This window comes from Bombina bombina, chromosome 2, assembly GCF_027579735.1.
Source record: "Bombina bombina isolate aBomBom1 chromosome 2, aBomBom1.pri, whole genome shotgun sequence".
NCBI lineage: Eukaryota > Metazoa > Chordata > Amphibia > Anura > Bombinatoridae > Bombina > Bombina bombina.
This window is the reverse complement of record NC_069500.1, coordinates 952,008,223-952,026,952: the sequence shown is the minus strand read 5'-3', so window position 1 is coordinate 952,026,952 and position 18,730 is coordinate 952,008,223. Positions and strand designations below refer to the sequence as shown.

The window sequence follows — 18,730 nt, the reverse complement described above, 5'->3', positions numbered from 1 at the left end:
CAGCTCATTTTTGGTTCAGCACCTGAGTTGCGCTTGCTGATTGGTAGCTAAATTAAGTCACCAATCAGCAATCGTTGCCCAGGTACTGAACCAAAAATGGGCCGGCTCCTAACCTTATATTTATGCTTTTTCAAATATAAAGATAGCAAGAGAACGAAGAAAAAAATGATAATTGGTTAAAATTGCATGTTCTGTCTGAATCATAAAAGAAAAGATTTGGGTTTAGTATCCTTTTAACAATACCTTTTTTTCAGTAAATAGCAAACTATAGTGATAATTCCCCAGCTCTCTATAGATATACTAAAATAATGTTTGTTTATGGATACTTTTTTCTTAACCTTTAAATAACCATTCTGTATTTTTAGTAACAATTAATCATGTTTTCTTTACAGCTGCAAATTTGTAGTTGTAAAGAATGTATGCTCTATAATTAGTAAAACAATATACTTAAATCAATGTATAATACCTACTACATATTCATGCCTTTCATTAACATGAATACCATACAACAGCTGTAACCCCATAATGTTAATGGGTGTCAAACTTACTAGATTGCCATGCTTTTATATTCCAAATTAATTTCTTTCTTTTTTTATATCCCTGTTTTTAATAACCTTTTTATTTTTTAGTTATAACTGGCTCAGATTCAAATCTCTTGGTTTATGATAGTAAATTGAGAAATATAATTAACAATAATTTCACCTTCCTGATAAAACGGAAATCTTTCAATTGTTTGGTATCTAGTATTTATAATATAATCTTTTTCTATAACCAGTTATTTCTATTTTTTCGGTCAAGCTATTAATAGACTAGACACCATGGACCACATGTATTAAAGTGCGGGGGACAATGTTCTCAATAACCCTGTTGATCCTCTGCCCATATGTATCATTGCATGCTCAAGTGAGCATATAATGCTACCCCCTTCCCTTACATGACCAATCACACAAGAGAAGGGTCTGTCAATCACCCCAAGTGAGCAAGTTCAGGGTGATTTCTTTCCATCAACTCAGAGGTGGATGACCGCTGCTTTTTACATAGTTGGAAGGAGGTTAGCATGTGCGAGGGCTCCAAAGCACCTTATGATTCTTAGTACATGGAGCCCAATGTGAAGAATATTTTTAAAAAATTTAGAAAATAATTCAGGGCTGTGGCAATGTTTTTATTATTACAATTTTTCAACTTGGGGTTGACCACAATGCTTTAGAAACGCTTATCAAATTATTTATCTACAAAACTTCTTAATGTTGATTTTTGTAGAAAAATTATTAGATGTGAACTGTTAAACATTTTAACCAAAGAGTTTTAAATTGGCCAAAGCTTTTTTATGGCACCCTATACTTTTAAATGGTAGGGCAAAAAGCGTTATTAGTGAGCTCATTGCGCTCCTATTACAATTGAGTCAAGTATTAAGCCCCAGCACAATACAAAATAACTAAAAAAATTTACTTTTTGAAGCAAACTAGTATTATTAATAGTATAGTACAGAACTTGAAAAATAACTCCACTACTTGTGCACCATCGGCTTAGTGCACCCGTGGCTTATTGCGCCGTAGGCTTACCACTCAAATAATATCCAACATGAATTTTACTGCATGCCCCTATAGAATTCTATATTGTGAGGGATTTACTTAGAGCACTTGCACTATATGACATACACGTTTAGATTTCTAATATGAATCGCTATTGATTGCTGACAAGTGATGTATTGTTAATGCACAATAGCTGTAATATTTTTGCTCTCCACTTGTAATTTAGACTATAATGTTTTACCAACATCACATCAATAGTAATTGTATTAAATACATATTGTTTAATAAATTGTGCACCCTTGGGCAGCAATAAATATATATGTTTATGCTTATATACATATATATTTATGGTGAAAAGACCGTCCCCAATGACCTTCATGTAAAGGCACTTTAGGTGCTGTTTTTTTCTAACACCCCACATCCCATCACTTTAATCCCTTATATCTGTTTCATGCAATTTTAAAAAAAAAATAATAAAGATGCTCATATATTTCTTTTATAATAATGAACTTTATTTTGGGGGGCAATTGGGGCAACATTTTATTTTTAACCAGAGGTCGCGGTCATATTAACCAGCCACTTGTAACCACTTGCTGTTTTTTTTTTTTTTTAAATATTTTTTTTTATTGAGGTTTTGCACAACAAACAGAAAACATAGATCGCCTTTTGATTACATAAAAAATACAGATACAATTTAGAAGCGTATTTCAACAGTTATGAAATATACAGCAGGTAGGCTGATGTAACCTCAATTTTATAATAGAGTAGTATAAGCGACTAACCTGTTGGGAACTCACTGTTAGGCCAAATGGTCTATGAATATAAGAGGTGGATGTTGGTCAGATAGGTAGCTCTTTATGAGCTTCAAAAAGTAAAGGAATGGGTGTGTTATGGGGGGTGAATCTCAGCGGGTAAGCACCACTATTCAAATGGGGGAAAGGATGGAGGGGCGGAGCCAAATATACATATATAAGGACGGCATAAGGGGTGTAGCGGGACCTCTAAGATTGGTATTAGAGAGTTAGTTGGAATACACAATGTCAGTAAAGATCCTAGGACAATTGGTGGTGTAAGATAAATAGGGGCATAATAATCAAATTAAAAAAAAAGAAAAAGAAAAAAGGTGTGGGTCCTTAGAGGGTAATTATCATATGTATGGATTGGTGTCTGGTAGGGACATATAATAAAACACTAAAAGAAATCTGGAGCACGCTTAAAAATTAAACATATAGAGTAGGGCAGGTATTATGCTATGTTTTCAGTACTAGGAGGAGATTGGTAGCCATGTTTAAAATTGACGAAAGATGGCTTGGGGGGTGTGCAAAGGATAAATGTTATAATATACTTTTAAGAAAAATAAGTAGAGAAAAAGGTGCCGAAGCTTAATAAAATCTATGCTACAAAAAATGTAAGACTTGCACGATAGGGTAGCTTAAAAAAATTGTTATGTCATTAGCAGAACTAGCACTGGCAAGTGCTATAGTAAAAGTATGTAAGGGTTACTCATCCCTAGTCTATGAGGAAGTTGCTTATATTAGGAACATAGGTATTTTGATTGGTATGACTTTTATGCTAAGGTGTTAGGGTGAACTAGTTACACAAGACTAAGCACCTGTATACACATCTCACACATTAATAGTAATAGAAGCTGATGAGATTTACAATATGGCATTACAAGAAGGTTTCCTGAGAATACAAGTATGGGTAAAATATGATAGCTATATAACCGATGTTTAAGGATTTATACATATCAACAACACATTCTAAGCTCTAAAGTAGGCTAGTACAGTGCGTGGTGTCAAACTGACTAAAATATAACAACAGATAAAAAAAAAAAAAAACTGTAAAGTGTTGTCCAGCATACTTGAATAAAACATAAAAGGAGCAATGGCGTCTCAAAATGTATAAGACATATAAACAGTGTAATTATATGAGGCAAGCCCACATCACAAAACATTACACGGGAACGTTGATAGCACTAAGTTTAACTTATAGCATGAAAGGAAAATATATAGAAACTACCATACAACAAATAGTAGTACTTAACTATAAAATATTAAGTTCGACTAGGATCACATAACATAACATAGACAAATAGTGTCCTAGGGGCTTAAGAACTGGAGGGAATCAAGCTGTCCTCAATAGTATAGCGAGTGAAACTTCAGCTAACCCACGCCATGTCTGTCCAGCTTGTTCCAAGATGCGGGAGATAACATCCTGCTGAAAATATATATTACACTGTCTGCAGGGCTAAAGATGTCACCCAGTCTGGTGCAATACCTCATGACTTTCAGCGAAAAAGAAGGCACTCTTCCAAAAAGATAAGTAACTCTCCTGACAACTGGTTTGAGACGTGGAGTCGCTAGAACTGGGCAGTTATAGGAGCAATCAGGTGTCTGCCCCGCTACTACACTAACTGAGTGGAAGAACTCGGGGCATCCACAGCCAGCTCCATAAATGCGACAAAATCCAGAACAGGATCCAAATAACCTTCGAGCCAGTTGATCAGCTCTCCGCTGTCAGGGAGCAAGCGATGCATCTCAGGCGCTGTAGGGCAAGGTCCAAGCTTAGATAGCTGACGGGACTCTGTGTTTTGCGAAGTCTGTTCCGGCAAGGCTGCGATATGCAGCGTTATTGGCTCAAGATCATTAAGGAGCGGGTCAAATCAGCTTTGCGAAGGGACATCAGTGTCATGGTTATTGATGGTAGGAATTAAAGGTTGCTGTTGCTGCTGTTGCAGCATCATCGGCAGACATTCTAGGAGTGATTCTAGCTGCGTATCTCTAAGGTCATTGTTAGCGATTGCGTTGGTGGCCGCTCCACTCAGTGATAGTTGCAAGGAATCTGATAAGTCAGAAAAGCAGTTGGTCATCTGTGTATCAAGATCTTGTAGCAAGGCGAGTAGTACTTCAGGTTTCTCCTCCGATATGAGAACGGCTGTAGAATTTGTATTACAGGATTTTGAGCTAGTAGTAGTGGTGGAGGGTCTACTGATTTTATTACTCCCATTGTAACGGCTCTCTCCATGAAGGGGTATGAAACATCGTTGCCGCTGCATGATTCTTTTCAGACCAACAATCTTTTAGTTACAGGGTGGATAGTGGTAGTCCACCTATAGAGGCAGCTTGAAATTTTGCTGAAAATAGGCAGTTTGTAAGCAGCTTGTGAAGCAAGGCCTAGGAGCTCAGTAGTTATGCATCTACCTGCCTCGGCTGTTGGCTCTGCCCCCCGTAATTGATGGTTATTTAATTTACGCCGTTAATGGGCAAATTTGCCTGGGCACACATTAAGATGGCGCTTCACTCATAATCTGACCCCCAATCAGGAGACTGGCTGGACTCACTTTAGTGTAGATCCTGGGAGCCAAGCCCTCTAGCTTCCTGTTAGCACAACAGGGCTCTGGCAAGAAGAGGATTGGGTTAGTGCGCACTTCAGGTAACTATTAACCCATTAAAAAAATCAAAGGAAACAAATAAATACTGACAATTTTCATCAGTATTTTTTTATTTTAATTTTTAATTACAATGAAAATGAAAAGCCAATTTTCATCATGAATGCATATTTGTAACAAAAATCCCTACCCTGTTAACTTCTAAAGGCTAACCCTGCTACATATATTCCTCTAATTGGCTTTAATTGATAACAATAACATAACAATAGCATTATGAATGTGACTAGCCTCGTTGTCTGCAGATTCAAGCTCAGGTGGGCTGCTCCAAATAAGGCAACTGATGAGCAGAGTTTGGCTACTGACAAAAACAGCAAATAAGATGTTAATGTGTTTAAAAGTGTTTTTTTTTTTGTAAATATAAGGTGTATACTGTTCCTTTAAATAAAAAAGGCAAGAATATATCAGAATCAAATCACTTATCTTATTTACCAATAACTTATTTTCTTCTCCAAAACTTATGATAACCCTTTTCATATGCAGCAGAAACGTTCTTAGAGTTAAACACGCTGTTCTGAGTGTGTTCTTATCATTACAGGTTGGACAGGTACATATTAATGTTCAATAGCTGTGTCACCTATCATGTGTAATACAAGACTGTAGATGACAATTCAATTCAGGCAACAGCACAGAACTTGCTAGATTCTATAAGCTTTTCAGTTAATTGATTGCTGGATAGTTGTTCTTATAATTATCTGCTTAAATGAATAGAATTTTCAGATTTCAGATATGTACTGTAGAGTAGATATGTACTGTAAAGTAGATATCAGCATTAATGCCACAGTTGATTGGAGACACACAATTGGCACATTATTTAAATTGATGGTGCTCTAAGGTTAACTTTATCTATTTGTACTTAATTCCATGTACATTTCACTTTAGTGGCAACAATTATTTGTACATCTGACATTAGTAAATACTACAAAATGCAGAACATCTTAAAATATATTAGCAATAGTTTCTAAAATAACATGTATAACTGTTAAGACTCCTGTAAAATCCAACAGTGAGTTAGAGGGTAAAACTTTACAAGTTCATCTTCTGTTCTTGATGTTTAGGTTCCCTAACATTGTGATAATAGGTATAAATTATTTTATGGTTGGAAACTGTAATGCAGTGTATTGTTTTTCCTTTTAGAATTTGTATGAAAAAGAACATACACATTTTTTTTTATTTTGTCTTTTGACAGCCATTGTATAAATAAAGTTGCAAAAATTCAAAAGTAAAAATATAATATAACAGAATATTAGCATGCTAGTAGTGTGGCAGACGTGTAATAAATTATCATATCTTACTGTACACATCAGTAATGAGTATAACACAGTGAACATATTTGATATTATTACTTTCCCTTAAAAGTAGTAAATGATGCCTCATTTCACTAAAACATAGGTTCTGTTCAGATAAAAAAATAGCTTAAAATAAATCTCCTAGTTATGAATTCCATAAATATATTATGTGTTTGTAAAGCATATAGCCAAATTTTCTAAAATCATGTTTTAAATTTCAAGTGCGTATGGTCAATCATATTTCTCATGTTCACAGAATCAATGCAGATATAGTATGTACAGGTTTGGCCCATATTGATTTATAAATTTTCAAGGACAGCATTAACTCAGAAAATATGTTTTGTGACCTTCCAATTTTCTGATCACATTTGTCAACACTGTTCACTTCTCAGTGTCTTTGAATATTGCATTCTTTAATCACATCTGCCTGTTGCTTAAAAATGAAACTGTGACCTTGGGCAATATGTAGTCTATTTCTTGTAGCTTAAGCTCATAAATATTAGGTGCTACATGAGACCCAGATTTATTTAGTTGCTTTACTCTAATGTATGAAAACACCAAAACATATTAGGATTGAAATCAGAATGTTACTGTAGTTTAACTTGTAAGCTGTTGTTCAGTTCAGGACTCACAGATGCTCATCCTGAGTGCACTAATAAATGCTATGATGTAATACAAACAACTTCTATAACAATAAAATAATAATATTTTCTTTACGGTTTTGAAGAACTTATAATGTAAACTTACCTTTAAAAGTAGTTCACCTATTATCCCATTCCAAGAGCCATTCTCCTGAAGGCTTCCATATTTATGATCTGGTGCAATGTATATTTCATATTTAAAGCCCAAATAAGTCGATAAGGCCTCAAGGATGTCAATAGAGAAGCCTTGGTATTTCTTTGGTTTCCCCAACACATTTTCTGAGACCATCACAAAAGGGTCTTCCTACAAAAAACAGAACAGAGAAAATTGTATTACTAATGTTAGACAAGTATGTGCGTATGAATCCAGGTTTATTTGTATGATTCTCTTCATGTATTTAGCATTTTACAATACTGACCAGTACAAATAAGAAAGTAAACAAATATCAACTTTGAGAAAACAAAAAGAAAATAATAGATGTTGAGTTGCTGCCCCAAAGTGCCTACAATCTAATTAATAGACGTGCACGGCGGAAACATTTGTTTCGGTTAATTTCGGACCAATTCAGATTTTTTCCAACTTCGTTTTTGGATCGATTAGAATTTGGATACATTAGATTGTATTAATTTCGGATTCATTCGGATTTAAATAAATTCGGATGTATTCGGTTCGGATTCGATTCATAAATTCAGAAGTTCGGTACGTGTTAGTTGGGATGTGCTGTGTATTAGACTAGTATTATGTACTGTATATTAGGTGTAACCCATCTGAATCAACAGAAGTACCAACTTCACAGGTACCAGCTACACAATATGCACAGAGCTAGCAGAGGTATATAATCTAAAATACAGTACATAATACTAGTGTAAAACACAGCACATCCCACCTAAGTACCAACCTCACAGGTACCAGCTAGATAATGTGGCCTGCACAGAGCTAGCAGAGTGATATAACCTACTATACTGTACAATACTAGTGTAATTGTGATTAGTCCATGGCCATTCGAATGTAACGAATAAATCCGAACTAATTCAGATTTATTCGTTACAAATGCATTTGGATTAGTTTAGTTTCGTTGCTAGGGTAATTCATAAATTCGAATCGATCCGAAGTTCCGAATTTGACAAATTTGTCTGAATTTTGATTCGGAACGAAACAAAACGAAACCCACATCTACTAATTAACAATGTGGAAGGCATATAGATATGAGTGGGATGGGTATGTGCATTTGCAAAGGCATTGATTGTGCTAAATGTCAGAGTTACAGAAGTACTTTAAATTACAATATATAAATATTTTATTTCAAGCAATTTTGCACTGGAATAATTTGACTCATACTGTATACCATAAAAAGATTTTTTTTCAAACTAAATAAAATGATTCACAAAAAACCCTTGAAAACCTATTGTGACTATGGGGCTGATTTATCAAAGCCTGGCAGGCATGATACGCTGTAGCGTAACATGTCCGCCAGACATCACTGAATGGGGTCAGCATAAGCTGTCGGCATTTAACATTGGACAAGCAGTTCTAGTGAACTGCTTGTGCAATTCCGCCCTCTGCAGATTTGTGACCAATCGGCCGCTAGCAGGGGGTGTCAATCAACCCGATCGTATAGGATCGGGCGGATTGATGTCCGCAGAATCAGAAGCAGCAGACCAGTTAAAGTGATGGTAAACTCTCTCCCTTATAAAATCAGATCTGGAATGTAAGCGCTATTTTAGATGGGGTTTTATTCATCATGTGCAATGATGATGCGCTATAACTTAGTTATTAATATAGATATGAAATTCAAATACCCCACGTTACACCACCCACTTCAAAAGTCAATTTTCCTGTCAGCTAAATGATTGAATTAAACTTCATCTAAAATAGTGCTTACATTCCAGATCTGATTTTATAAAGGGGAGAGTTTACCATCACTTTAAGGAGCAGCGGTCTCGCCATTCGGCCCTTGATAAATCGGCCCCTATGTTTGGACACATTTGACTTTTTTTCAACTTTTTTTATGTTGGCCTCTCAGTCTCAGACATGCTTAGTTCTCATGTAAAAAAATTACACCATTTCAAGGTTCATTAAAGGGACACTGAAACCAATTTTTTTCTTTCGTAATATAGAGAATGCAATTTTAAGCAACTTTCTAATTTACTTCTATTATCAAATTTTATTCATTCTCTTGCTATCTTTTTTTGAAAAATAAGGCATCTAAGCTAAGGAGCCAGACAATTTTTTTGGTTTAGATCACCGGACAGCACTTGTTTATTGGTGGGTGAATTTAACCACCAATCAGCAAGAACAACCCAGGTTGTTCTCCAAGAATGGGCCGGCATCTAAACGTACATTCTTGCTTTTCAAATAAAGATACCAAGAGAATGAAGAAAATGTGATAATAGGAGTAAATTAGAAAGTTGCTTAAAATTGCATGATCTATCTGAATCACAAAAGAGAAAATTTGGGTTCAGTGTCCTTTTAAGGCAGTGTTTCTAAAGTCTCACATTTATGTTTTTTCCTTGCGTTATGATATCGCTTTCTTCATGAATGCAGCATACAGGCTACATAACAATTTAGAAAATGATAAAATGTTTTCTATATTAACAAACCTTACACTCTCCTGTGCATGTTAGTATTATGTGGGAAATCTATCTATCTATCTATCTATCTATCTATCTATCTATCTATCTATCTATCTATCTATCATCATCAGCACATGCTAATGTTAATAATGTCAATAGAATGATTATATCTAGTTTAGTAAAACTATAAAAATAAAGTTGTTATATGATTTATCTTTTTAATCATTGTCAATCTATCTATGTATCTATCTATCTGTATATCATCGGCACATGCTAATGTTAATGTCAATAGAATGATTAGTAAAACTATAAATGTTATGTTGTCATATCTTTTATATCATTGTCAACCAGTCTATCTATCTATCTATCTATCTATCTATCTATCTATCTATCTATCTATCTGTTAATAATGATCTGTTTCTACAATAACATTTCTATTATCATAAAAAGCTTCCATAGAATAGTCAACTTTAGTTCTTACTTGTTTGTTACTGATCTCTGAATCAATACAAGCTGCTGTTTGCCAACATTGTTATAGACCAGCTGAGTTAATAATTTACCACAGAAATATTAAGAGCACATAATATATGCCAGAACATCTACAGTATACACATAAAACTGGAAATGTTAAAAATAAATTCACTTTATTAACTTTAAAAAAATATTTATGCTGAATATATACAAATATTTCTTTACATATTAAAACAACAAAGCATGCTTGAAATTAAATCTAAAGTAATAACAATTCAGTCTATGAAAGAGTTTCGTTACGTTCATGCCCAGGATTGAGCCTGGGTCTCCTGGTTTGCAGTCTTGTTTCCTCTAAACCACTGGAGAGCTCTGGCTCAGGCAGCTTCAGCTGGTTTTGTAATCAAGCACAGACTATGTAAGCTGGCGTCCTTAACCACTCCCTGCCCAGACATTAAGGGGTAGATTTACCAAGCAGCGGGTGTTGCAATCTACCTTCGAGGTTTCAGGTGCGCCTGAAACTTAAGTTTAGAAGCAGCTTTCGTAAGACTGCTGCTCCTTTACTCATCCGCTACCTCTGAGGTGGCAGACTGCAATACCAAATACGATCTGGATGATTGACACCCCCTGCTAGTGGACGATTGGCCGCGAATGTGCAGGGGGCGGCATTGCACAAGTATTTCACCAGAAATGCTTGTGCAATGTTAAATGCCGACAGCGTATGCCGTCAGCATTTAGCGATGTCGGGCAGACATGATCCGCTACAGCATATGATAAATCTGACATATGATCTGACATATGATAAATCTACCCCCAAGACTCTCCTTATTTCTGCCTCTGCTAGTTTTTCCTCTGCCTGCTTGTTGCTTCTTTTGTTTTTGAGCCAGCCTGTTCTCTTCTGTGTGCCTTTGGATTGCACAATTTTTGAGAAGCCAGGAAGGACTGGTTTTTGTTATCCTGACTCATTTGCTTGGACCTGGATTCTGCATCCCCTACAGAATTTGTACTGTTTCTGGCCAATTGGTTTTGACCCTGGATTTCCCTGACCATTCTTTAATTGCTTGTTTGGATTTATATATCCTGCACGATTTACCTGTGCCTAATCAGTACCTAATCTTGGGTCCCTATAGTACCAGTATCCATTCTTGCTTTCCAGGGTTACCTGTATTCAGCACTCTTGCCTATAAACATAAAGTAGGAAGCCAAATGTAATTCAGAGACAACACATTGACAATAAATCACCAATTTCACAGAGTATGCAAAAAGGTATCACAAATGTATTAATAATATCTACTCAAAAATAAATAGTTGAAAAAGTTTAAAAGGATAACATCAGTAAAAAATATATAATAGCCCTGACGAAGCCCGTAGGTGAAACTGTCATTGGCATTTTGCCTCTGTTATCCGGCTGATCAAGTTTGCATTTGTTTCCATAGACTTACAATTTGTTTTTTCTTTGGCTGCAATATTGCACACATGACCGCTATTCGTAACAACCTATGATAAATAGTGCCCTATCTGGTCATGTAATCTGTTTTTGCCCTGTGAGATCTGCTAAGACTATTTCTGCTGACCAGAACCAGGTTTCACAAGTTTAAGGGATATCTTATAATTCTGCACTGTGTATATATGTATTTATATACTTACATACATAAACACATAAATACACATGTATGTACATAAATATAAACCCATACACATATTTATACATACAGTATATATATTCCTTACAGCCCTTTCCAGTTAAACACCTTGTCATATATCATATACCATATATCATATACCTTTTAACCCTTATATATATATTTTTATTAATATTAACATGAATAATTTATATCAGAAACTATATATACAGGTATATGAGTGTAACACTTTATTTTAATTTACTTATGTTGTGTTTGGTGCACATTTTTTACCTTTTACACTTTACCCTAGGTTTTCAGTCGTGCTAACCAGATGGGCGCAAATTATGTTTGAGCTTGAGTGCACCCGTTTACTTTCAAATTGTAATACATGTGCAAGTTCTAATCTAGTCCATTATATATACATTTTACTGTATAACACACTTATATACATGTGTACAATATAGCCATAATACCCCAGATCTTGTAGGTTTTGTTCCAATAGTTATTTTTAAGAATAGTGATCCCATACATAGAGAATATATATGTATTTCATAGCAGATTGATGGCGTTCCTTGGGACTCACCTATATTATAGTGGGGGAATTTTGCTGGGAATTTCTAATGTTCTAAACAATATCCACCAGCTTAGGTGAACCTTTTTATGCATATTTGTCTTGCGACCCTTTCAGTACTGAGATTAGCAGTTGTTAGAAATCTTCTGCATGTGCTGTGAAACTTAGTTTACATATAGATTATTTGAACTATTAGAAACCAGAAACCAGTTTTATATTTACCATGCACACATTAGGGGCTAGATTACAAGTGGAGCACTAATGTTAGCACGATTGTGCTAACTAGTACGTATATTACAACTTAAAAGTAAAAGGTTGCACTCAAAATTTGCACTCAACAGATTAGTGCACCTGAGGACCTAGCGTAAATTTTAAGGGTTTAAAAATAATGTTCCACAAAACATCACAAAAAGATTAAAATAAACTATTACACACATATATACACCTTCTGATAGAAAAAAATCATATAACAATTAATAAATAAAAAAAGTGTTAAAAGGGATATGGTATATGACAAGGTATTTGACTGGGGAGGGCTATTTTGTGTATATATAATAATCAATGGTGGTGCAGCACTCTCAGAGGTATAAAGCAAGTATATTTCTGCACGGGGTGCACTTTAGAGTACAATACAAACAGTCCAAAATGAAAGGCACTCACCGGCGGCTTTAAATGAAGAAAAATTATTTAATAAGGTGACGTTTCGGGGTTTCACCCATCCTCAAACCAACATATCAATATTAAAGAATTTAATCACCTTATTAAAGAATTTTTCTTCATTTAAAGCACCGGTGAGTGCCTTTCATTTCAGACTGTCGGTGTTTGCGTGTGAGCAAACGTTCTCAATAGAGCGCCAAAAATACATTTTATAAGCATAGTATTGAAGTTATACCTTGTTACCCTTTAAATAGAGGTGTCACTTCTGATATCTAGCATTTAATTACTTTCGGGAGTGCAATAAATGACCAGCCAATAGACCCAAAATAAAGAAAATGAACCAAAATAACCTCCAATTGTCCCCAAAATAAAGCTTATTCTTTTTTTAATTAAAAAAATGCATTTTTTTTTAAATTAAAACAAATAAACTGCAAACAGCAGTTATTAGGGGTTAAAGTTGGTGGGCGTGGTCTATGGGGAACTATGTGTTTTCTATAAATATAAATGTATATGCTTATATACTGTACATACAGGTATGCCAGCGAGGTAGCTCAGTTGGTAAATGCCCTGACTACAAAAAAGCCTGTTTAAAAGATCCAGGTTCAAATCCCGGCAGGGCTGACTCAGCCCTTCATCCTTCCGAGGTAGATTAAACGAGTACCATTAAATTGGGTAATAATAACAACTATTACTATTCAGCTGCTGATTTGGTTAATTCCGAGAGCGAGCGCTGAAAAAGCGCTTTGAGTCCCACTGGGATAAAGGCGCTATATAAATACTAGTTATTATTATATACATACAGTTATATATTTATCTGTTAATACATATTAACACATAAATATATATGTTTACATTCTCTATCTAATATGCTAGAATGCTAGTAATCAAATTCTAATATATCTTTATTTACAGGGATATGTACTTTGCCCCCAGGTTTTAATATTATCCTGGTAACGGTTATATTTAGTGATCAAGTTATTTAAGATATATTAGACCATACAGGTTATAAATTGTCAATTGGTCATTGCTTAAAGTTGCTTTTTAAAGATCCTTTTTATGCTATACTCATCTCCATGACAGTACTAGGTTAGCGGTAGACCTCTAGGTGTTTAGAGGTTAATGCGTATTATAACATAGCCTTTATGATACTAAGTATACTTATTAACAAGAGTAGGCTAGTATTCTTCTATGATTGGTATTCAAATTGTATCAGTGATTGCGTGCATGAACACCCAGCTGTTTCTATACCGGTTTACTGATTTGTAACAGTGTTCCACCTTTGCTTTTTAGAATTGTCCTCTGCGGGATGCCGTGGTATGCCATTGGCGCATGCGCAGTTGCGCCACCGGAATGCCGTTGGCATTCACGCTCTGGACTAAGATGCACGGTGATGAGGGTATATATTGGGGTTAAGTCTGTGTTTATATACTATGTTTTTTATGGTCTAAGGAAGGGGCACAAGCCCGAAATGTCCCATTAAAGAAATCTGATGCATATTAAAATCGGAGAGTGCCTTGCTGATTTTGGAATGTATATATTCATATATATATTTACAATTTGCTGCCCATCAATGCACGACTTACCCCCTTCACTGTGCCAGTTCTCATGCCGTGTCTCACAGCGTGTGAACAAAGCTCCCATTGAAGCCTATAGAAGCACCCTCTTCTGAGCTGCCGTGCTATGCGAACGCGAGGTTCACATTGCACCTAAGTTGTAATAGCAGCGCACATTTGCGTGCACTGGTATTACTGAGTGGAGCACAAATATTGCGCTCGCGTAAGCAATATTTTGCACTCCACACTTAATTTAGCCCTTAGTGTTTCATGTCCTTTTAAAGGAACAGGACTTTAAATTGTTTATTGATCTGTTATAAGTCATAAAACGACTTTACAGCGTAATTGATTATTCATTTAGCTCTGATAGTTGTGCATTTTATAATTCTCAGACATTGAAATGCAACTTGCTAACCACTGAAAGCTAACCCTGCTACATATATTTATTTAACTGGCTTTAGCTCACAACAATTGAAAAGCAATGCATTTTTATACTAACAGTATGACCATAGCTTGCCTAGTTGTCTGCAGGCTCATTCAAATAAGTCAAATGGTTGATGCAATTTGGTAACTAAAAAACAATTGCAGTAAACAAGATGTTGATTTGTTTTAAAATAAATTAGACTTAGGTGTTATATTCTATAGTAACAAAATGTCATTAAATTACAAGGTGTTTATTGTCCCTTTAACATTGCAAGCTGCTAAAGGAAGAGTATAGTCCTGCTTCTAAGAACAATCCTTTTGAATGTGGAGAATACAATCTTCTTTCCTCTGAATCCTAATAGTATTAAATATTTCAAGGCAAACACATTTCTAAGAAACAGAGCTTTCTTTCAGGGTTCTAAATATATCCCAACATTTCAAGTGAGCAAAAAAGTAAAATTATATACACTTCAAATTGCTCACATTACTTAGTGCTATTCCCAGGGTACCAAGATAGCATTCCCTGCAGAACATGACTCTTCATTTGAATCATATATCAACACTTAACATGCTCAGTTCTTCATAAACACAACTGCAGATCAAACACACTCCTAGTCACTGGCTTTCTAAGTGGTTTAGAAAAAAACAAAAAACATACAAATTATGGAAAACTACCATGGGTCAGGATATGGTTTGAGTGCAGCATTAGCCAATACAATTTGGTTGACCTTTCTAAGTGGGCCATTTATGAGGCTGGGAAAGGATGAAGAGTATTCCACTAAAAGGACAGTAAAGCTTTTACAACATTATGGTATTGCATTACCCTAAAACAACATCTTACTTTCTGAAATATTGTAGAAGTATATATTTTACCCTTCTGGTCCTTGTTTATAGAACACAACACCAAAGCTTTTTTTTTTTTAATACAGACTGGAGGTTTTATGGGCAATATGAACTTGCAATTGGAAAAAATTCAGTTTAGCCAAATCTTTCGGATTGAATACTTAGAATTAGTTTTCAGAATATTTGGCTGCTGTGCTATTCAGTATTCATTTTGTTTTATATTAAATGAATACTGAATATTCGTGGAACGTTTACATTGGTTTTCGCTGAACTAATGTAAATGTTCCTTGGTGAAACTGTTCACTGGTAGCGTTATATACTTACTTCTAACAAGCTGGAGAGCTGCGCTAATCCCGACCCTTCTTCTTAGAGCCCCCCCTCCCCTGCTAACAGAAGGCATAAAGGACCTTCTCCTTTAACACAGGTGCTGGGATCTACTGCCACCTGGGGATCTAAAAAGAAGGGTTGGGATTGGGGCAGCTCTCCAGCTAGAGGTAAGTATTTTAACCCCTATAGGTAACTCAAAAACAAAACACAAAATGCTGATAAATTTCGTCAGTATTTTTTTTGTTTTCTTTAAACTTAGTAGGTGCATTCATTCGGGTATTTGTTTTGTGAAAAGGTAATGGATATCTATTTTTCATTACAAATTTGCAGTCGTATCTAAAGGAATCCACGTCTGCTTGCAAAGCTATAAATTGTAGGAAATAATAATAATAATTATTATTAATGTCGCTAAATAGATACTCCAAAAGATCCAAAAGGTAGGAGTGTTGTTCCTAATGAGGAATATCTGGCCAAGAACATATTAAATAAAAAGAAAAAAAAATGGATTTCAACGGTTTTGCATTGTTATATAATAATTTATATTTATAAACGTTTCATCCAGTAATACATGGGTGAATAATATCAGATTAATAGAAGGCACATTTGAAGACAAATCCTTTTAAAATTGTAATTATTTGAAATTAACCTAAAAACAAAAAATGATATAATATAAATAAAGTTGTTTTTCAATATTTTTTTACACTACTAATGTATTACATTGTTCAGAAAATCTTGTAATTTTGTATAATGTACACATTGCCAGAAGAGACAGCATATTTTTCTTTTATAAATCTATTCGAATATTAGTATATTATAAGTAATTTTGCCTGTGGCTATTTTCGAATTCCCTGATTATTAACATAGCATTGTTCATGGCAGATAAAATTATCATTGTATATTATGATGAACAGCAGCTGTATTCATTATTTTACCAGTGAAATATATGCACCATTATCTCTTTTTTGGCAGACCACATTACCATGTACTATTAGCTAAAAAATCTAATCTAGTGTGCTCCTAAAGAGAAATGGGACTTCACTAAATTAGCAATGCAATTGACATGGGTGCATGTGTGTATGAACAAAACTTATTTTTATATATCGTGTTTTTGTTGTTCAGTAATTTGCATTAGTGGTTAAAGAAATTAATTACCTAATTATAGTTATTCAACTCAAGGCAAACAATAATGAGTTTATAATTAAGAAAAAAGTAACAAATTAAACTACTAGAAACAATGATATATTCTGTATTATGGGCCAGATTACAATTGGAGCGCTATTTAATGCTCCCGCTCGAGCGTTAACTCTGTTAGAAGTAAGCTTTTTGTGCACATCGGGTTGCGCTCGTATTATGAGTTGAAAGTAAACTCTCTTTGCTCGCGCACTAACCCAGCATGCCTAAAAAGCTGATCTTAGAATGCCACGCACGCGATAACCTATTCCCCCTATAAGTCAAAGGAGCAAAAAAGTGTAAAACACCCTACTCGCACACAAACCTGATTGCGTATGCGCTAACCCGACACGAAAATATGAATATTTTACATTCCAATATTCTTCACATAGATATATATATAGTCTATTCCAATCATGGACTGCACTCACTGGATTTGGATCAAAACTTAATTTATTAATACATTACGGTAACGTTTCGAGGTACACAAACCCCTTCCTCAGATCAGACAATAGTGCAAGTGAACATAGTGAAATATAAAGGAGCTAAACCCCACCCATCTACCAATTACAGAAAATTGCGCCAAAACTACAGAAAATTGCGCCAAAATTGTAGCCATGGCAACATCATAGTTGCCAAGTAACAAATACATTTTCTGTAATTGGTAGATGGGTGGGGCGTAGCTCATTTATATTTCCCTATGTTCACTTGCACTATTGTCTAGTCTGAGGAAGGGGTCTGTGTACCTCAAAACATTACCGTAATGTATTAATAAATTAAGTTTTGATCCAAATCCAGTGAGTGCAGTCCATGATTGGAATAGACTGTGAATATAACTGGACTTTGCACCCTGGTTGATGAGCCTACTTTGCATTGTGAGTGCAGATACACATGGAGGATATATATATATATATATATATATATATATATATATATATATATATATATATATATATATATATATATTGAATTGATTCAAAGAGAGCACTCTCACTTTTTAAAATTTGAAATGCCAGGGTGCAAGCAGATGCGTATATAAATGAAAAAAAGCACTCTCTGGTCTTTTTGGTGAATATTTAATAAATCAAGCGTGACGTTTCGGGGAAACACTCCCCTTCCTCAGACACACAAAAACTGCATTCAACTGAAAATTTAAACAAAATAAGCCCCTCCCCCAGTGAAAAAAATTGCGCCAAAAACAGTTGTCATGGTGATCCTCAATAAACAAGTACTCATTAACTAGAGTCTAGTGCACAGTGCATCATACTCAATAACAAAAGAGCTCTATATAAGCATAAAAATACCCAACATATTACAGAGAGCATTTCATGTGAGAAATTACATGTGACAGATACATTCATTCTCATAATGTGCTGTGTTATAATGGCATCACACAATAATATCATCTCAAAAAAATAATACATATACATCCCCATATATATATCCCACACGTGTCCCCTAGCACCCTGGTTGAGGTGAACTGTTTACATAATGTAATTAGTGCAGATAAATATTTATCACTAGACACTGCACTAATTACATTATGTACACAGTTCACCTCAACCATGCTTATGCTTATATAGAGCTCTTTTGTTATTGAGTATGATGC

At 34.9% G+C, this 18,730-nt stretch overlaps 1 protein-coding gene across 1 annotated transcript in view; it reads right to left on the bottom strand.

Annotated features, from left to right (window-relative positions):
• GRID2 (glutamate ionotropic receptor delta type subunit 2) overlaps nt 1–18,730 on the bottom strand; it is a 2,072,895-nt gene that overhangs the window by 570,151 nt on the left and 1,484,014 nt on the right. The window contains exon 11 of the mRNA XM_053700169.1: nt 7,017–7,214. Coding sequence (XP_053556144.1) covers nt 7,017–7,214 — 198 coding nt within the window. The remainder of the gene's footprint in view (nt 1–7,016; nt 7,215–18,730) is intronic.